This window comes from Panthera pardus, unplaced genomic scaffold (assembly GCF_024362965.1).
Source record: "Panthera pardus isolate Hobbes unplaced genomic scaffold, ASM2436296v1 HiC_scaffold_8, whole genome shotgun sequence".
Classification (NCBI taxonomy): domain Eukaryota; kingdom Metazoa; phylum Chordata; class Mammalia; order Carnivora; family Felidae; genus Panthera; species Panthera pardus.
The window spans coordinates 90620492-90639896 of record NW_026527013.1 but is presented as its reverse complement, the minus strand read 5'-3'; the positions used below and the strand labels follow the sequence as shown (position 1 = coordinate 90639896).

The following is a 19405-nucleotide window of genomic DNA, read 5'->3' as shown; positions in this document are numbered from 1 at the left end:
AAATAATTTGAGCCCTGTTTTATAAATATCCCTAAAACCTTTTTTTTTTTTTCCTACCAGTTACACTCCTGGATTTTGTCACTTGTAATGAAACACTATTTCTTTGGAGTTATTCTGAACTGTTGGGCAGATAATATTTTAGTGACAGTTCTGCGAGATGCATGAGGTGGTCTTATTCTAGTGTTGAAACATCAGTGGTTTCTTCTTAGGGAGTCGGCAGCTTCTGCCCCCTCTTGTTACATTACCTCTTGTGGGAGAGGTGGTCTTGCACACCACACCCCCTCACTGTGGTTGCTGTGCTGTATTCTTGTGTAATTTTTTTTTTCCAGCTGTTGTAAGCCACAAAGATAACATTCAATTTTTGGGATACAAATAACTCAGCTGAAGTGATAATCAAATGAATAGATCGTTGACTTACTGTTAAGTTTTTACAGGCCCCGGCTGTGACAGTTAGGCCATTCTGTGTAGCTAGTGACAAGTTTCTTTTGATAGGGATTTCAGCAGTCTTCAGATTTGCATCTTAGAATTGAAGAGATGTGGTACTCCTTCTTGCACATTTCTGCCGCGAAGATCACATCAGAAAATACATGGGAAACATCTTTGTAAACTACAGTAAGCTAAATAGGTTGAAGTACTTATTTGTATGCCTAGTATAAGGTGTGGCCTGAAATATAGTAATTCAGTAAGAAGTTTTTAGGCACACAAACCTAAACACTACTTTCTTTTCTGTATGAATGATCATCTCATGTTTGGATAGTGGTCCGTTAATTTACTTACAGTCCTATAAGATACGAAGAGAAACTATTTCAACTTTATTCCAGTAGACAAGAAAATCAAGGCTCAGAGATGTCAGGTGGCTTTCCTAAGGCACACAGCTGAAAAAATGGAGGTGCTGGGACTAGAATCAGGGTCATCTCAGGCTATGAATAATATGCCTGCTTAACATTTCTGAGCTGTATCATAGCTGTGGAAAGGCTGTGGAAAGCCCTGAGAAAATATTTATTTTTCCACAAAGATGCCCGTATGTATTGGGGAGCAGAATAAATTAAATTAAATAGACTTTATAATTTCTAACAGTGTGCCTTGTGTATTTTTTTTTTTTGTCTTAATTCATTCCTGTGTACAGAGATGTGTATTATATTTTGGAAAGACACATGTTTAATTTTCTTGTTGGAAGTGACTATTGTATATTGCCTTTAAAAATATGAATCAAGGCATCCTGGGGGGCTCACGGTTAAGCGTCTGACTTCGGTTCAGGTCATAATCTCGTGGTTCCTGAGTTCGAGCCCTACATCGGGCTGTCTGCTGTCAACTCAGAGCCTGCTTTGGATCTTCTGTTCCCCTCCCTTTCTGTGCCTTCCCCCCTACCTCAAAAACAAATAAACATTAAAAAAAATGAAAATATGAATCAAGAGAAACCTGTAGAAAGGAAAGTCATCCTTATCTGTATTTTCTAATTTTTCCAAAGTAAATATATATATATGACTTAATGTCAAATAGGTAATATAATTCATAACAGTTTTTGATATAAAAACCTGCTTAGAAATATGACTGACATCCTAACAGTGGTTATTTCTGGTTGGTGAGATTATAACAGATATTTATTGTCTTTGTGTGTTTCTGTATTTTCTAAACTTGTCACACTGAACATGTATTGCTTTGTAGTTAGAAAACAAAACATTAAATATTATTTTAAAACCAACATAAGAGGAAGAGAGACAAAGCTGAATCATCAGAAGCCTTACCATAGAAATTAAAGATATCTTGGAACAAGTAACTTGTGAAGAATTATTTATTTTTTTTAAATTTTTTTTTTTAACGTTTATTTATTTTTGAGACAGAGAGAGACAGAGCATGAACGGGGGAGGGGCAGAGAGAGAGGGAGACAGAATTGGAAGCAGGCTCCAGGCTCTGAGCCATCAGCCCAGAGCCCGATGCGGGGCTCGAACTCACGGACCGCGAGATCGTGACCCAGGCCGAAGTTGGACGCTTAACCGACTGAGCCACCCAGGCGCCCCTAGAATTATTTTTAAATTTACTTTGAGGTCATTGATTCCCCAGGACACAGAGTGGTGGAATCAGCAGGGAAGTGTGGAGAGGGATTGGGCAAAGGGAATTATTGCTGGCTAAATTCTGCTTTCTGTGACTTACGGAGACAGGTTGTGAGGTAGCAGTTTTTATGTTGATTTCTGCTTCTAAGATTTTAAGATCTGTCATTAGCTCTTAGGACCTAACATGGAAACTCATGATCATGATGTCATACTTTGGAATTCGGCAGATTTAGGATTAGATTAGGTTCTATTCCTAGCTTTGTAATAGATCAGCTGTGTGACACTGGGAGGTTACTTAAATATTTGCCAGTTTCCTTACCCATAAAAACTCTCCCTTCAAAGGCTGTGGACAGCATTGAGATTTGTGGGAAGAACATGGCACTGTGACTGGTATATGTTATTCAGTAATGGTTGGCAGCTGTCACAACCCCTGCAGTCATCTACCTGACCTGGGATTTGAGACAGTCTTGAATATGAGTTGGTTTCATGGAACTACCCTGTACCTCAGGTATCTGTCAGCACTCTTGGTTGAAGGTGGCAGGAACCCAGGTCAAATCAGTTTCAGCTTTAAAACAGGGTATTGAGTGCATGTATTTTTGGGGTAGCTCCAAGAATTGGTTGAAATATGGAACAGCCATGGGGACCTCAGGCTTTTGAGTATCGTAACCTCGTGGGGGATGATTACAATAGCTGCTTAAAATTCTTTGATAATTTTAATATCTGTGCATTTTGAGTTACCATATACTGATTGATTTTGACTATTGGTCAGATTTTTCCTAGTTCCTTGTATGTCAAAATAATTTTGCATTTTATTCTGGATATTTAAAATGTTATGTTGTAGAGCTTCTAGATACAGAGAACAGATTGGTGGTTGCCAGAGGCAGAGTGTGGGGGGTGGACGAAATGGGTACAAGGGGTCAAAAGATGCAACTTCCAGTGATAAATAAGTCATGGGGATGTCCTGCACTGCATGATGACTATGGTTTATAATGCTGTGCTGCACATTTGAAAGCTGCTAAGACAGTAAATCTTAAAAGTTCTTATCACAGGAAAAACATTTTGGACATATGCATCGTGATGGATGTTAACTAATTGTGGTTATTAACTAACTATGATCTTTTTGCAATACATACAAATATTGATCACTGTGTTGTGCACCTGAAACTAATATAATGTTATATGTCAATTATACTTCCATTAAAAAAATCTGCTATGAGACTTCTGGGTCCTTTAAAAATTCTCTGTAGAGTTTTTTTGTTTGTTTTAACAGACGGCTGACATGGTTAGGTTCAGACCACCACCTTTTGTACGTGGCATTTCCGGTGTTAATTCAGTTTTCAAAACATTGTCTATTTTTTATTTTCGGTGGTTGGAGTTTCTGCCTCCTGCTTGAGCCTCTCAGGGTTTAGTTGGAGTGGTGGTTTATACCTTACTTGGGTTCTCTGTGGCAAGGCTGTGATTCTTTCACTCTATTCCACACGGGCCTGCTTGGAGGTGAGCCTGGGGCTTGTGTGGGTCCACACACAGAACTGGCGATCCCCTTCGCCGTCACTTTGGGATATTTCCTCAGGGACTCCTTTTTCTACTTCCTATGGCCAGAAAGATGGGATTACTGCATATTTTAGCCTCCACACTTTTCTGTGATTCTTGCTGAATAGGGTAAAGAGGCAAGAGAAGAAAGGGAGAGAAGAAAAAGGATTTTCTCCCAAACTCTGCACAGCAGAATCCCCTGTTTTCATTCTTTTATCCAGAGAGATGGGTTTTTTCTTGGAGTGTCAGCTTCCTGGGTCACTGTGGTGTCATCAGTGCAGGTCTAAGACTGGGGCTGGCCTTGGGGCAAGGCTGGAAGAGGAAAACAAGGGCAAAACAAACAAACAAACAAACAAAACGAAGCCCATGGTCCTCTCCTCCCTGTCCGCCATTATCCAGGTAACAGAGTTCACTTTTCTTGGTCCTGTGGCCAGAAAGATAGGATTCTCTTGGAACTTTTGAAGTTTGCACCTACCAGACAGGTCCCCGACTTGGCTCATCTTTGGCTCAAAGCCAGGAGAGAAAGGAAGAAGAAAGAACCAGTGTGCTGGTTATCATTTGAGTTTTGGTTTTCTTCCCCAATCCACCTGCTGTGTCTTGTTTTGTCTTGACTTTTGTTTTTTGGGGCAGGCTGGGAAAGAGAAGTTGTGGTGGGCTTTCTGTACGTTGGCTGACATCAGTGAATATTTGCTAATAATGGCCAGATGACAGGTCTGTATTACAGCATGGTGTTCCAGGCTGCCCATTCAGAACTGCATGGGATCTTAGAATAGTTCCCCAAAAGGTAACTAGGCAAGGGGCATACTGTTACCTGATAGAAATGGGAAAAGGATGCTGGTCAGACAGAACAACTTTTATTCTTTCTGATTAAAAAGGAAAACCTTTTAATAGATATTTTAAGGTTGTTTTCTAGGAGTGTAGTTATGAAAATAGGTGTTATTAGGATTTTAAAAAATTCTATTTATTTGAGAGATTCTTATAGCATCAGTTGAGGGCAAAAGAACTTCAGCTTATTTTTACTCAGCTCACAAAATTTGCAAGCAAAAACATGATTGAGATGTCAAAATGTTCAGAGCCACTTGTCACCTCTGCTATTTCTATAGACACTCTTTACAAGTAAAGCTCAATTTCAAGTGGTAGCGTTGATGATTATTAGCTTTTGAATTTAAAATTTCTTTTTATAAATCTCTTCTGTCTGCCCTTGGCCAATGGCTTAGCTGGATTCAGATGTAGAGTTTACCTCTTCCTGGCCCAAGTTCATGAATCCCGCAGGTGTGTTTTCAGAACTCCTGTACCTCCTTGTTCTCTTTCCTCCCTTCTGACTCTTGCCATTTTTCTTTTTCCTCCTTGTAGCAGAATCCTCCTTCTATCTGCCTGCTTATCCAGTACTTATGCTCTGGGTCTTTTCTTCCATGTTACCTTGTACAGAATTTATCTGACCTATGTCTTGGGACCTTTGTCCTTAAAGCCTTGCTTGGTGATTGACACTCATCAGAGAAACTAATCTAGACTGAGGTGCCAATGAATGGTAATGGAATAAGCCTTCAGTGAAAGCCTTCAAATTTTTGCACGTCCTACCAGGTACCTTATCCTAAAGTCAAGAGAAATATGAGCATCTTTTTTCTGTCTTAGCAGAGCAAGTACCTCAACTTAGAGAAAATAACACATTTTAACTATAGAAAAACTTGAAAATACAGAATCACAAAAGAGAAAATAGAAATCACTATGTTTAGCATTCAGTTCACTATTGTCAACCTTTTGGTATATATACCTTGAGTCATTTTTCCATATACTGATTATACATTCATGTACCTTAAAAGGGTTCAGGCATAGTGTTTCTTAACCTTTATATTATACTTAAATGTCAGAAATATTTTTATTAAATATGGCATTGGCATTATCATTTTAGAATGGACTATATAAAATCCTGTCGTGAGTATACAATAATTTATTAATCAGTCTCTTGTTGCACATTTAGATTGTTTTCAAGTTTTTTGTATTTTATTTTTTTAAGTTTATTTATTTTGAGGGGGGTGGTGTTGGAGGGGTGCAGAGAGAGAGGGAGAGAGAGAATCATCTCAAGAAGACTATTGTTGTCTGTGCAGAGGCCAGTATGGGGCTCAGTCTCACAAACCATGAGATCATGACCTGAGCTGAAGTCAGATGCTTAACTGGCTAAGCCCAGGTGCCCCTTTAATACGTTTTTGAAACTTTTGATGCTGTTTCTCTTGGTGCTCATTAAATAGTAAGTAGTTGCTCAAATTTTGCAGAAGCAAAGGTGCCTTTTCAGTTTCAGCCTAGTTTACATAAAAAACATACAGTTGATGGTGCGCCTGGGTGGCTCAGTCAGTTGAGCATCTGACTTTGTCTCAGGTCATGATCTCACGATTCGTGGGTTCGCGCCTGGCATCGGGCTCTGTGCTGACAGCTCAGAGCCTGGAGCCTGCTTTGGGTTCTGTCTGTCTCCCTCTCTCTCTCTCTGCCCCTTCCCAGCTCATATTCTCCTCTCTCTCTCTCTCTCTCCCTCCCTCCCTCCCTCCCCCCCTCCCCTGTCTGTCTCTCAAAAATACTTAAAAAAATGTATAATTGCTATTACACACAGATAAGCTTGCAGCCATGTGTAATTAGACAGAATAGATGGATTTCCAGGGATTTGGCTTTTCCCTGTTTGGAAAATTGGCCTTCTACATACCACTGTGCAGTTTTAATTGAGGTTAGGGGGAAAAAAATAAACAAACAAAAAAAATATATTACCTTCACTCAAGAAAGCCCTCCAAAGTTAGATCGGATTCTTCCTCCCTCCTAGGATATTCTGTCTTTTTTGTGTGGATGTTGTTATACAGTGGGGATCATTACCACCTGCAGAGGGTGTCATTCTGGTCCTCTTCCAGGTGTGTTCCTCCTCTTGTCACGTAGTCACCTGGCCAAGGAACCCACCTGGATGTCCTGCCCCCCACCCTTGTATGCCATGCTCTAGATGACATGACTTTTGAACTGTATGCTTTAAGGGCCTGGGTCTGCTGCCAGGGCCTTCATGGGCTTTTCCCAGGTGCATCCTGATTGTGGGCTGTGGGAGCAGTGGTGACAGACCGGGTGGGCAGCGGGCATTGTCACTTGTATGTGTGGAGACTATTTAAGGTGTGGGTGGGTATAGAAGAGGAATGGACACCTCAGACCCTTGCCCTTGGTCCCACAAATGTGACGGATGAGACTGAAAGAGAGCTGCTACGTGGTGCTTTGTTACTGTACAGATGTCCTTAGGTTATGACCAGGTATGGGCAGAGAGAGCCTTCCAGGCAGAGAACAAGTCCTGTGCGAGGGCCTGGAGGCAAGGAAGAGTGTAGCATGTAGCACATACCTGTTTCGATATTTCATACATGAAACAGGTTGAGAAACGAAATGTGGAGAGACAAAGACCTTTTATGTGCTTTTTCCTCAGCCAGATGGAAGTTGTTGCAGGGTTCTGAGCAGGGATGACATAATTAGACCTGGCTGCAGAGCGTCATGAGGGAGAAAGAGCAGAAGATGAATGCCACTTAGGCTGCTGGTGATAGCCATCCAGGAGGCACGAGATGGTGACTGAAACAGGACAGTGGCCCTCATGACAGAGATAAGACCCTTGCCTCCTACATAGGGCTATGCTGTGGCCTCGTTCGAGTCGGAAAAGGTTATAAGCATTATTTTGGAAAGCTTACAGGGTTCTGCAAATGTGAGTGTTATTGTTAATAACAAAAATAATTACCGTATTTGTGGACAAGGGACAAAATTGAGATTCTAGCTAATATCAATTATAAGGTAAGCATATATGAAAATCAGTTGAAATGATAGGGGTGACTGTCATAATGTGAGGTGTCACAGCCCCTGAGGGCTCCTTTGGGAGCAGGAAGGTCGTTCTGCTAGTGTTTAGGGAAGGTGGCCCACGTGGAAAAGACACTGGTGTTGGAGGTGGCTGGGTTGGATGTTGGCATTGAGTGTTGATGGGTAAGTGTCTTTGAGGCAGATCTCATCATTCGTCAAGAGGCCTTTCCTTCCACTTGTTTTGCTCATGTCCCGAACCTTTAAACTCCCTATTCCACTTTTTCCAGAGGAAATAATTCTTATCTCTTGTCATGATGTGGAAGGGAATTGGGAGGAAGGGATCTATATTCTCAAACAGGTTTTCAACCAGTCTTGTTTGTAGATTTTGTTGACTTTCTGAGATATTTGGTACTTTCAGTTCTGAGATTTCCTGCGGCTCAAATCAGCTTTCTTCTCATTTCATCTGCTTATGTAGTTCTTCGCTTTCAGATTTTCTTGCTTTGGTAAGTTGATAAAGCTCATCTTAGGCTTTCTGTCTTTTAAAAAATTGTTGACATCTGCATCTATTGTCATTTTCACTTCTAATATTTTTATCTTTGTCTTTTTAAACTGTTAGGATTTTACTCCTTACTCTCCTGAGAAATTCTTGTGGGTTTGTGGGAGCAAAGACAAACATATGTTTAATTCAGCAAGTTTAAATGTAGTTAGATAATAAAATAGTGATTGCATGTGTTTAAAGACTTAAAAAAAATTTTTTTGAGAGAGAGCATGAGTGGGGGAGGGGCAGAGAGAGAGGGGGGCAGAAGATCTGAAGCGGGCTCTGCACTGACAGCAGTGAGCCTGATGCGGGGCTCAAACTCATGAACCATGAGATCATGACCTGAGTCGAAGTCGGACGCTTAACTGACTGAGCTACCCAGGCGCCCCCCTTAAAGACTTTTTAATACTTTTACTCAGTATCTTCTATGAGAGTATTAAAGTTAGCATTTCCAATATTGGTACTATTATAGATGTCTAGCTATAAACTACTTGAGAAAATTGAAGTTTTCTTCATTTCTTTATGGGTAGACTTGGTTTAGAATATTATTCCCTGACAGTGCAGGGTAGTACAGGAGGTAGTTGGTTCCCATTTATTAAGAGCCATGAAAATATGAGATACAGACTATAATTCTACAGTTTTCTTTCAAAGATCAAGTATGCACTTGAGTGCATACTGTTGGTTGAGTTGCTTGAGGTCTTACATTTTGATGCAGGCAGGCCGGGCCTAAGGACCCAATCCTGTAGGACCAGCCCAGAGGGTCTTTAGTTTCACGCAGGATGGAGATCAAATGTGAGCCAGCAGGAGGTAAAAGCAAAGTTTATTGAAGATATAGAGAGAGGAGATGTGGACAGAGCATCTGGGAGACTCAGGAAAGAAGCATGAGTCTTGTCTTTGTTTGGGGGGTTTTATTGAGGATGGTGGTCAGGTGCACATATCCTCTCAGGCATCCAGGAACCGCTTAGAACAAAGACAAGAGCCCAGGTGTTATTCCTTGGAGCCAGGGGGCCTTGGTGTGGAGATGTCTAGCTCTGGTGGTCTGGAATACACCTATGATAGCTGTCTCTGGCCATTCTCACCTGGTCCATTGTTAGATGTTATCTCTTCTAGAGAAGTGATTGACTCCTTGCCCTTTCCAAGGAGGACATACAGTATTGGCATTACAAGACATGTGCAGAGTAGGGTGGGGCTGTAGATCCTAGCAAGAATAGAAGCTGGAACAGAAGCAAAGGAAAAAAAACCCAACTTTTTCTCTGATGGGGTCCCGTCCATTTCCCTAGCTCAGTTTCTCACTGGTAGAGGTGAGATTGGGATCTAGGTCTGTTGTTCCCAGTTCTTTGCCTGTCCCTTTAAAAACTTGCATTGAGACACCATAGAAGGAAAATGGTCTAGCCTGGATTCTTCCAAGAAGCCCTGGGCACTTTTTACTGACACCAAAATGTAAGCCCAATGAGACGAGGGACTAGGCCGCTTTGTTCACTGCAGCATCCCCAGCGTCCACGTGTCTACGCCTGGCACATGGGAGGTGCTCAATAAGTATATATTGATTTATAAAATGAAGTGACTGCTTATGAGGCCCTGTTTACACAGAGAGACATTGAACTCCAATTTAAAACATGAACTTTGTCAAAATAATTTCACAAAAGCAATAGTGTCTGCAAATGTGGCGAAGAGGATGTGTCATAAATAGATCAGATACCTATTACTTCACTTAGCCTTAGGTTCCCATGGTAACTCCACGTTCCTTTTATAAAAGAAAAATCTGAATATAAATATTACTGCACATTGCTACTGTGCACATGTACTTGATAATGTGGGCTAAGGAAGTTTTTATTATAAGATGCGTGTGTGTCTGCAGTAAGTATTCTCACACTTTTGACCTTCGCATATAAGTAGGATGAGTTTGCTCACTCACTGGAGTGCAGTCAAAGTATTTGTGTGAGGCCCTATAGGCTCCTATTCTTTTTACTTCTTGCTGCTTCGCTGTCTCAAATATGGGTGCAAGCTGTTTGCTGAGCACTTCGATTCGAGAGCTTTCCTCCCAAAGGAGCTGCAGTCTCATCAAATACAGGGTGTGCTGTTCTCAATGCTTTACATAAAGACGTTCAAGGAGAAGGAACCATATATGAAGAAAAGGGATTATATTTGCTTCTTTTTGTCCCATTCTTGTGTGCGTGTTCTCGTAGGTCTTAGCACTTCTTCTGTGAGGCCTGAGTCCTCTAACTGCCTGTATTCTTTTGAATATAGTGTGTGCTCATCTACTGCGTCTCTATAATTAACTGTGGTCACCTCTTAGTTGACTCTAGGGGCTACTCGGAACTGAATTTCTCATTGACGGGTCACTGCCTTGAACAAACTTCAGAGTTCCCCTGAGGTCTTCCACAGAAGACCAGGCAGTTTCGTTTGTTCTTTTATTAGTTCACTCAGTGGCTCATCTGTCTCTCCACCCTCAGGCTACTGTATTTCACTGCATATCTTCAGGCATATTACCTTCAGGCTTTGTGTCACTGTTTGTCACACCCTATCAAACTAACCACGAAGGAACTGGTAGGGCTAGAATGCGTACAAACCCTGCTGTCTTTCAGGGCTTTCTTCTCAAAAGCTGCTCAGGTGGTCCAGCTCACAGAAATTTGTTCTGACTCTGAAATCATTACATAATGAGGTCACCTCATGCACATTCTCCCTTATTTTTCCAGAAAACATGGCTCCTAAAAAGCAAGCCATTTGGGTGCTAAGAAATAGTTGTGGTGTCTAGATGGGGTGTCTCTCCTGATCAGATGAGGGCCCCCAAATGGGGGGCGACTGACTGGGTGGAAGTCGGTGGTGCGGGCAGTGACAAAGGCGACAGAAGTTTATAGAATACACCTCAAGAGAGCAGGAGGCAGGACAGCAGAGGAGGGGCTGTCTGCAGCAAGGCCGTGGATAGGGGCTGTTTTAAAAGGGGGAAGGTGAGGAGGTATGGTGACATATGGAATCTTCCCCCCTTTTTAAAAAAAATTTTTTTTGAACGTTTATTTATTTTTGAGAGACAGAGAGAGACAGAGTATAAGCAGGGGAGGGACAGACTGAGAGAGAGAGACACACACACACAGAATTAGAAGCAGGCTCCAGGCTCTGAGCTGTCAGCAGAGAGCCTGATGTGGGGCTTGAACCCACAAACTGTGACATCATGACCTGAGCTGAAGTTGGATGCTTAACCGACTGAGCCACCCAGGAACCCCAGAATCTTCCCCTTTATTGGTAGCTGTGCCTGGTTGTAAGTAGCCCATTGGTTAGTTATGGCCTGTGGATTTTTTGAGGTGGGTCCCATGATGGGCCTGTCTGTATTCAGCCAGGTGTTGACTATCGGCCCTTTCTATGTTCCATCGATCAAGGCTGTTTGCCTGAAACAGCCTCTACAGTAGATATCTGCTAGAGGGTTTAGACTGCGATGAATTTATTGAGAAGTGGAACAACATTGTACCTTATGGGAGAGTTAAGGGATGTTTGTTGGTAATTTTCACCAGAAGGAGTTTTGATTTGAACACTGACCTGTGATACTTGTATTCTACTCTGGAGCCCCTAATCTTTATGCTTTCTTATAAAATCATATGGTACGTGTGTGTCCTGTCTGCTCCCAACAAAATAATAAGCCTGAGTACAAGGACTATGCATTGTAATTATGTTAGATCTTCCCCATAGCACTTAGGCCATAGTGCTTATTTAATAAACCAAGTGCCACATAGTAAAGAATGGTATATATTAATGTTAACATAAAAAATGATACATATTATTATAAGCATAAATCATTATATATGTTAATGTTTCATATAAAATGTGTGTATTGTCAAGACATGTATATATGCATATTATTTTTATATGTGAGATTTATTTGAATCATTGGCTAGCCTATGTGTAGTAAAATTCTAATAGTTGTCCTCATGCTTAGAGGCAATACCCCAAGCTTTTTGTGGATGCCATGAAGCTTTTGAAATATAAACAACTTTTGTGTTTGGGGGTGTCAGGGGAAACCAGAACTGGTTGGTGGTTCAAAGAGTAAAAACAGATTTTATTCTGGAACGGTTGTAATAGCAGAAAAGAGACGTTGTGGAGAAATGGGCTGGGTTTTGAATATAGCACGGACAAGTGGGGGTTCATAGGCAGGGAGCAGGGTGGGAAACCATCAAGTATAAGTGGGGGGAGATTCTGGGTAAACTGACTTCTAAAACTGGGTGACGCAAAGATGAACACAGACGCCCAAAGGCCAAGGCTTCCCCGGGAAGAGAGTTCAGAGGAGCTAGCCTTAAGATTGGTCAAGGAGAGTGTTTGTCAGGGGCACTTGGGGACTCCAGTGTTTATTCCATCGTATTCTGATATTTTGTGTTTTAGTTGTAAAGTTTGCTTTTTGAGAGTTTGTGCCTAGGTTTTTATTTGTGAGCATGTGTTTCTGGGGGGAGTACCATGATTTCTACTGAGGGATTATCTTTCCTTAAATGTTTGGTGATCAGTAGTAATTCCATGCTCTATTTCTTTTTGGGTTGTTCTCTGGTTCCCACATATTTACACTGCAAAGTTTTCGAAGGATACCATCATTTTGTTATTTGGGGCAGTGTCTCCGTGCCCCAGCATTCTGGGATTTGCAGACATGTCTAAGTAGCTGCCATCTTTTGTGTATGGTAGGTCCAAATGCTTTGTCCAGTCTGTGATTTGGAGAATGTGGCCTGCGAGCTGATGTTGCATTGTTTTTAGAGCACACTCTGATTCATGTCATTATGTTTGGCAATAAACTGTCTAGAGCCCTGAAATTATCAGGACTTCTGCCCCTGCAACTTGTCAGGAAAACTTGTGAAACATGCTGAAATAGGCAGAAAAGATGACTGGGTGTCCTGTGTGGTGCCCCTTGCTTGAATGATCAGTTGCTCTAGGGGCCTATACCTTTGTCTTTGAACTATTTTACAACACTGTTGAGTTGTAGGAAACCAATAGTAATACAGATGACTCTTGTCCATGGAGGTGAGAGTGTGTCTTATTCTTTGGAATGCAATTAATTCATCATCATCCTCTGGATATTTACTCTTTCTGCATCTCTTTGTTCATTTCGCTTTCCTGATTGCCAGCTAATGGGTGTTCTTTGAATTCTCCTTGGAACTTGTTACAACATGTTACGGATTGACTTGCTAATTAATGATACATAAAATCTTTGACATGTATTCTACATTGGTATAAGAAAAAATTTACCTTTTTAATAGCTCTGTAACACCTGGGAAATTCCCATTTCCAAGGGATCACTGAAGTGCTCAATGGTGTAGATGGGTCTGTGACTAGAGTTTTGGGGTATTATGTATAAATCTGAAAACTTATTTGCTATTAACTCTCTTTATTTGGTACCTTGAATACCAGTAAGAATATTTGAGGAGTATATATTGTATCTTTAGTGATTTTACTACTTCACACTATTGCTTACATCTTTGGTATGGATTTAAGCGTTGCCTTCAGAAACACATTTTAAAGAAAATTCTCTGTTATCGGCCCAGATGAAATAGCCTATTAAATAATTTAAAACCCATCTGGCTTGGGCTACAACCTAAATTCCTGACCCTGAATGCTGCCCTCTTCATGAAATACGTCTGCATTTCAATATTTTTAAATTATGAATAAACACATTAAAGCTTCCTGCTGCGATCCTAAGCATTTTGTAACATAGAGTAGCTGTGGCCCTTGAGAGGTCAGTAACTGGGAGGAGGCAGATAGGATAAAGAATTTTAGGAAAATTAATTGACATATGACATCTGCCATTACAGGCAGAGAATATGGTATGCCTTTGACCTGTTCTTATTGATGTTTTCATCTCCTAATTGGCAACTTGAATGACAGTGGTAAAAGAGAGTTTTCTGAGCTTCCTAGCTTATTCTGAGGCCTTCTTTTGGAATTCGTGTCAGACTTCTCAGCATCATTATTTTGCAATGATGATAACAAATTACCTGAATTTTACATATGAGGGCCAGGATCTTCTCAGTGGGATGTGAAAATAGGGAAGACTTCCTAATACAAATAAGTGGGAACAAGAGACACAAGGAAGCCATTATGTAAGTGCATGGCTGGTCAAGGCCATTCTACAATAGTGGGTTGTGATAGGCTGAATAATGCTCCCCTGCCCAAGTCCTAATCCCTGGAACCTGTGAATGTTACCTTTCCATGATAAATAACAACAAAAAAAGGCTTTGAAGATGTGACAGAATTTTGAGATAGTAGATTATCTCAGTGGGCCCTCAATGCAGTCCCAGTGGGAGGAGAAAGAAGGCAATGTGTCCACGGAGGCAGAGACTGAAGTGATGTGGCCACAAGCCAACAAATGCTGGTAGCCACCAGAAGCTGGAGAAGGCAAGGAATGGATTCTTCCCTGAAATCTCCAGAAGGAGCGTGGCCTGGCTGATGCCTCAGCGATGCTTGGACTACTGGCCTCCAGAATTGTAAGAAGACATTTCTTTTGTTGTACGCTGCTAAATTGGTGGCAATTTGTTACACCAGCCATTGGAAAACCAATTCAGAGATTACGACCCAGAGGTGGGGAGCTGCTGTAACCGTACCTAAAAATGTGGAAGTGGTTTTAGAATTGGGTAAAGAACAGAAACTGAAAGAAGTTTAAGGCACATTGTAGGGAAAGCCTGGGTTGGCTGGAACAGACTGTTGGCAGAAATGTGAGTACCAAAGACTCTGCCATTGAGGGCTCAGTGAGAACTTGGTGAGGAGCACAGTAGAGAAAAGGGGAACTGCCCTAACCAGAATGTTGGTAGAGATAGTGAAGGTGCTACTGGTTAGGGCCGAGAAGGAAATGAGGAATATGCCATCGGAAATTGGAGAAAAGATGGTCCTTGTTATATAGTAGTGGAAAATGTAGAAGAATTTTGTTTCACGTTTGGGTGGAAGGCAACACTTATAAGTGATGAACTTGGATATTTCCAGAGGAGATTCCTGAGCAAAGTATTGAAGGTACGGCCTGGTTCCTTCTTGCTGCTTGTTGTAAAATGTGAGAGGAAATAGACAAATTGAAGGAAGAATTCTTAAATAAAAAGGAAACCAGACTTGATGATTGGGGAAATTCTCATTTTGTCCAGGTTGCAGACAATGCTAAAATCAGGACACCCACCATTATGAAAGTACGCTGAGGAGAGAAGCCCAAGAATGTGTCTGGAAAACCTTTTGCTTGTGCTGAGGAAATTGGGTGTCAGACTCATGGGTCTTTTTAACCCTCTCAGCAGAAGCCAGGAATAGGGCTGGGACTGTCCAGGAAAGATCTATGGAAGATTCTCCATCTAATGGAATGAATCTTGTGACATGCACAGGAGACTCACAAGGTTTTTGATAACGTGAGCAGAAACACCGCCAGCTTGAACTGAAAGGAACAGAGCGGGGTGAAATGGAGGAAGGCCATTGGAATCCCAAAATTTTACAGGCAAGAAACAGCTTAATAAACCATCTCAGCTGCAAATATGTTCTCCTTTTCAAAAAACAAAGCAAAAAAAAAAAAACAAAAAACAAAAAAACCTAAAACCAAAAAACAACCTAAGAATGACTCTGAGGGTGGAGCTCTGGGCCCAGATGTTGGAGCCCTAAACTACAGAGGATTGTTTCTAATGGAATACTAATGGAATCTGTCCTGCTAGATTTTGAAATTACTTGGGACTATTGGCTTATTCCTTCCCTTTCTCCCTTCCAGTTTATCCGTTTTAGAATGGGAATGTCTATAACTGTTGTTAAGGTCCAAACCCATTGTATTTTGGAAGCAGGTAACACAGGTGCCAGATGGAGAGGAATGTTGCCTCAATGTGTATCATAATGAGTCTTCCCATACCTGATTTGGAGGTTTACTTCTGGGACATTGGAGCTGATGAGATATAGATGATGTTTTGGATTTTGAGTTGGTGCTATAATGGGTTGAGTCTTTAGTGAATGTTGGGATATGGTGAATATATTTTGCATGTGAGAGGGACATGTGCCTTTGGAGCCAGGGAGTGGATTGTAGTAGGTTGAATAATGCCTTCCCTGCCCAGAAAACATAGGCATGTCCTCATCCCTAGAACCCATGAATTATCTTTTATGGAAAAAAGGACTTGGAAGATGTGAATAAGTTAAGATGGGGGGATTATTCTTTATTATCTAACTGGATCCTAAATGTAATCACAAGTGTACTTACGAGAATGAAGCAGAGGGAGATAAGACAGAAGAGGAGAAGGTAGTGTGATTGCAGAGGTGGAGACTGTAAGCCAACAAATGCCAGCAGCCACCAGAAACTGGAAGAGGCAAGGAGTGGATTCTCCCCTAGAGTCTCTGGAGGGAGGCTGACACCTTGATTTTGGCCCAGTGATACTCATGTTGGACTTGTTGCCATCAGAACTGTGAAACGTAGGGGGGAATCCAATGGTTTCTGCTTCTCTGCATGCTCTTGTCTCCTGTTTGAATATACGACATCCCCAGGCTCACTGTTAGACTTGTCAAACCATCAGGCTTTGATACTAGAAACTTTTCCCATTCCTTCGATTTTAAAACAGTAACCTTCTATTTTAAGCATAATGGTGTTATCTAAACTGAAAACTCTGGTAAATAAACACAAGGCTTGACTTCTGCTCTTAGCTATGTGACATAGTAGCTGGGTGTCTCTGGCTAAATCATTCAGCCAGTCTGAGTTTCAGTTGAACCATGGCAATATTGTTCACTGTCCTTCCTGAACCATGTCACTGTTATGAGTACCGATGCATGTATAGATGCATGTGAACAATGTCAGATAAATAATGTATGGTTCTATCATGTTCAGCTATTAATGGTACTACTTCTAGTTATAGGGAAGCTGTGAGGAGCATTTTTGCACATAAATCTCTGACCACATTAACTGTTTTTCCCCCTGAGATTGGGTGCTACCAGAGGGATTTGAAGTTCAAATTTTTGACCACTTTAAAGCTACTGATCCACTTTTCTCCAGAAAGGTTGCATCACTTTACTCTGTGATGGGAGGCACACAAGTGCCCCTTTTACTGCACTGAAGTCTAAGAAAACTTTTTTTTTTAATGTTTATTTATTTTGAGAGAGAGAGTGCACACCTGTGAAGCGGGGGAAGGGCAGAGAGAGAGGAAGACAGAGAATCCCAAGCAGGCTCCACACTGTCAGCACAGAGCCTGATGTGGGGCTCGATCCCACATCAAGACATCGAGTCAGATGCCTGACTGAGTGAGTCACCCAGGCCTTAGAAAACTTTTAAACATGATTTTAAAAATGTGCCAACTTGATGAAAACTGTTTGTATTTCTTTGTCAAGGTTTAACTTTTTTAGTTTGTATCGCTCTTTAATGAGTTGTGTATGTTCTTTGACCATATTTCCAAATAATTGTTCGTCCTTTCCTGGATTAGTTTTTAGAAACCCAGGATTGTTAATTAACCTTTGTTGTGTGTTGTTTCTTCACCCATTTGTTTTGTTGTTTATTTTTTACTTTATGATGACTTCTGTGTTTGACCATGGTATGTAGTTAGATTTAGTGACCTTTTACTGCTTTCCTTCCCCCCTCCCTCCTTCCTTCCTTCCCTCTTCCCAACTTTTCTTCTGGAAAATTTTTCCCATTTGGCTGCTAAAAATGATTTTTTTTTAGGTATGTAGATTTGCCCTTAACTGACAGTAAGCCATATTTGAAACCAGGATCTTGTCAACTTCATCTCAAATTATCTGTTGTCTTGAGTGGTCAGATATTTGAGTAGAAAAATAATATTCACAGAGGATCGCCTGAAGGTATACTAAATTTTATTTCTGAGGCAGAGTCTCAATGCAGCATAAAAACCTTTGCTTCCAGCCTGATAATTCCACCTTCTCTACCTTCTGATCCCTTATCATTTTATCTTATGTATATGCAGAAACTGAAGCAGAGGAAACAGACTCAGACAGTTTGTGCTTTACCACATCTCCACTACCTCCTTTCTCTATCATCGTCTCCACCTTCATGATCCTTAGTAAGGATAATATCTCTACCATTCATCAAGCGCTAACTCAGTGTAGCCTGATATAGCTAACATTTTCCATGCATTATCTTAAACAATTTCCACACAGCCATACAAGGTAGGAAATATTCTTATTCTAAGTTTACTCATGAAAAATGGATGCTTTGAGAAGTCAAGTGGCTTGCCCAGTATTACACAGATTGTACCTGGTGTAGTGAGATGGGAGTTCAACTCCACACCTTTGTGATTTCAGGAGCCATTTCTTAAGTGATATTCTTTCTCTGTGTACACACGTGTGCATGCGTAAGCACACACACACACATACACCTTTCCACCTCACACACCTGATTTTCCCGATGTTGATAGGACTTGAGTTTTCTGTTCTCTCCGGTCACTGATATAGTAAGGGAGGCAAAATTGAGTGAATGAATCCAAATAGCCACATCCAAGATATTCACTGAATAAAGAGGATATTGAACTGAAAATATTTGGGGGAGGATTTAGAATTTCTTTCATTCTTAAAATGCTCCAATGACATTGTGTCCTTGTTCTCCCTCAGTTCAAGCACCTCACAGTTGTAATGTGCTCTGACCAGGGGAGGGGTCATTGTGAAAACATCAAAGCACCCAAAAGCTAGAGCTAAGTGGGTTTGGTCTTAATTTGGCGTTTGTAATAAATGTCTATTTTATATTCTGTGATTGACGGCAGCCTGCTGTGGTGGGTGTGTATGGAGCCTGGGAAAGGTGCTTAAAAAACTGCCTTTTACTAACATTTAGATGATTAATTATTATACCTGCTGTTAAATTTTAAGCAGAGAATTAGGTCAGTGGGAATGGTTTCTTCTTTCTTTGAACAACTGGGGACAGGGGTGGTATTCAGTTTCCTAGTGTTATTTAGCCCTTAGGATCATATCTATCAATTATTTGGAGCTTAAAAATATCTGCAAAAGAAAGAGGGTAGTGTGCTGTAGTGTGCTTTTCTAGGAGGTGAGACTCAAGGTCAATGGTCACAGCTTGAGAGCATTGGCTGTTCCTCCTCATATCCTCAGAGCCTACTCAGTGCCCGGCCTGATAGAGTTTTGATAAACAAACAAACAAAAAACAAAGCCCTGCTTGGTGTGAAGGCAATAGGGTAAGACCGAGAGTCAAGCAGAGAGTACTGTTTGGAATCAGGCTTGTGTGCAGGTTGGGGGGTGATTGAGAAAGCACAGTCATCCCATTAAAACTGGCTCTAACAAAGGCTTGTTTTTGTGATTGTTTGCAGAAAGATTACCACTTTGAATATACAGAATGTGATAGCAGCGGCTCCCGGTGGAGAGTTGCCATTCCGAATTCTGCAGTGGACTGCTCTGGCCTGCCTGACCCAGTGAGAGGCAAAGAATGCAGTAGGTTTTGAATTTTTGACTGTTCGTTTTCCTGATTAAACTGTATCCGTTTGGCCCACGAGAAGGAAGGAAGGAAGGAAGGAAGGAAGGAAGGAAAGAATGAAGGAAGGAAAGAAGGAAGGAAGGAAGGCAGGCACCTTCAACA

The 19405-nt window shown here is 41.3% G+C and overlaps 1 protein-coding gene across 1 annotated transcript in view; it reads left to right on the top strand.

Annotated features, from left to right (window-relative positions):
- The window catches only part of ELAPOR2 (endosome-lysosome associated apoptosis and autophagy regulator family member 2), a 176541-nt gene that overhangs the window by 70792 nt on the left and 86344 nt on the right, over positions 1 to 19405 (top strand). The window contains exon 2 of the mRNA XM_019443170.2: positions 19140 to 19260. Coding sequence (XP_019298715.2) covers positions 19140 to 19260 — 121 coding nt within the window. The remainder of the gene's footprint in view (positions 1 to 19139; positions 19261 to 19405) is intronic.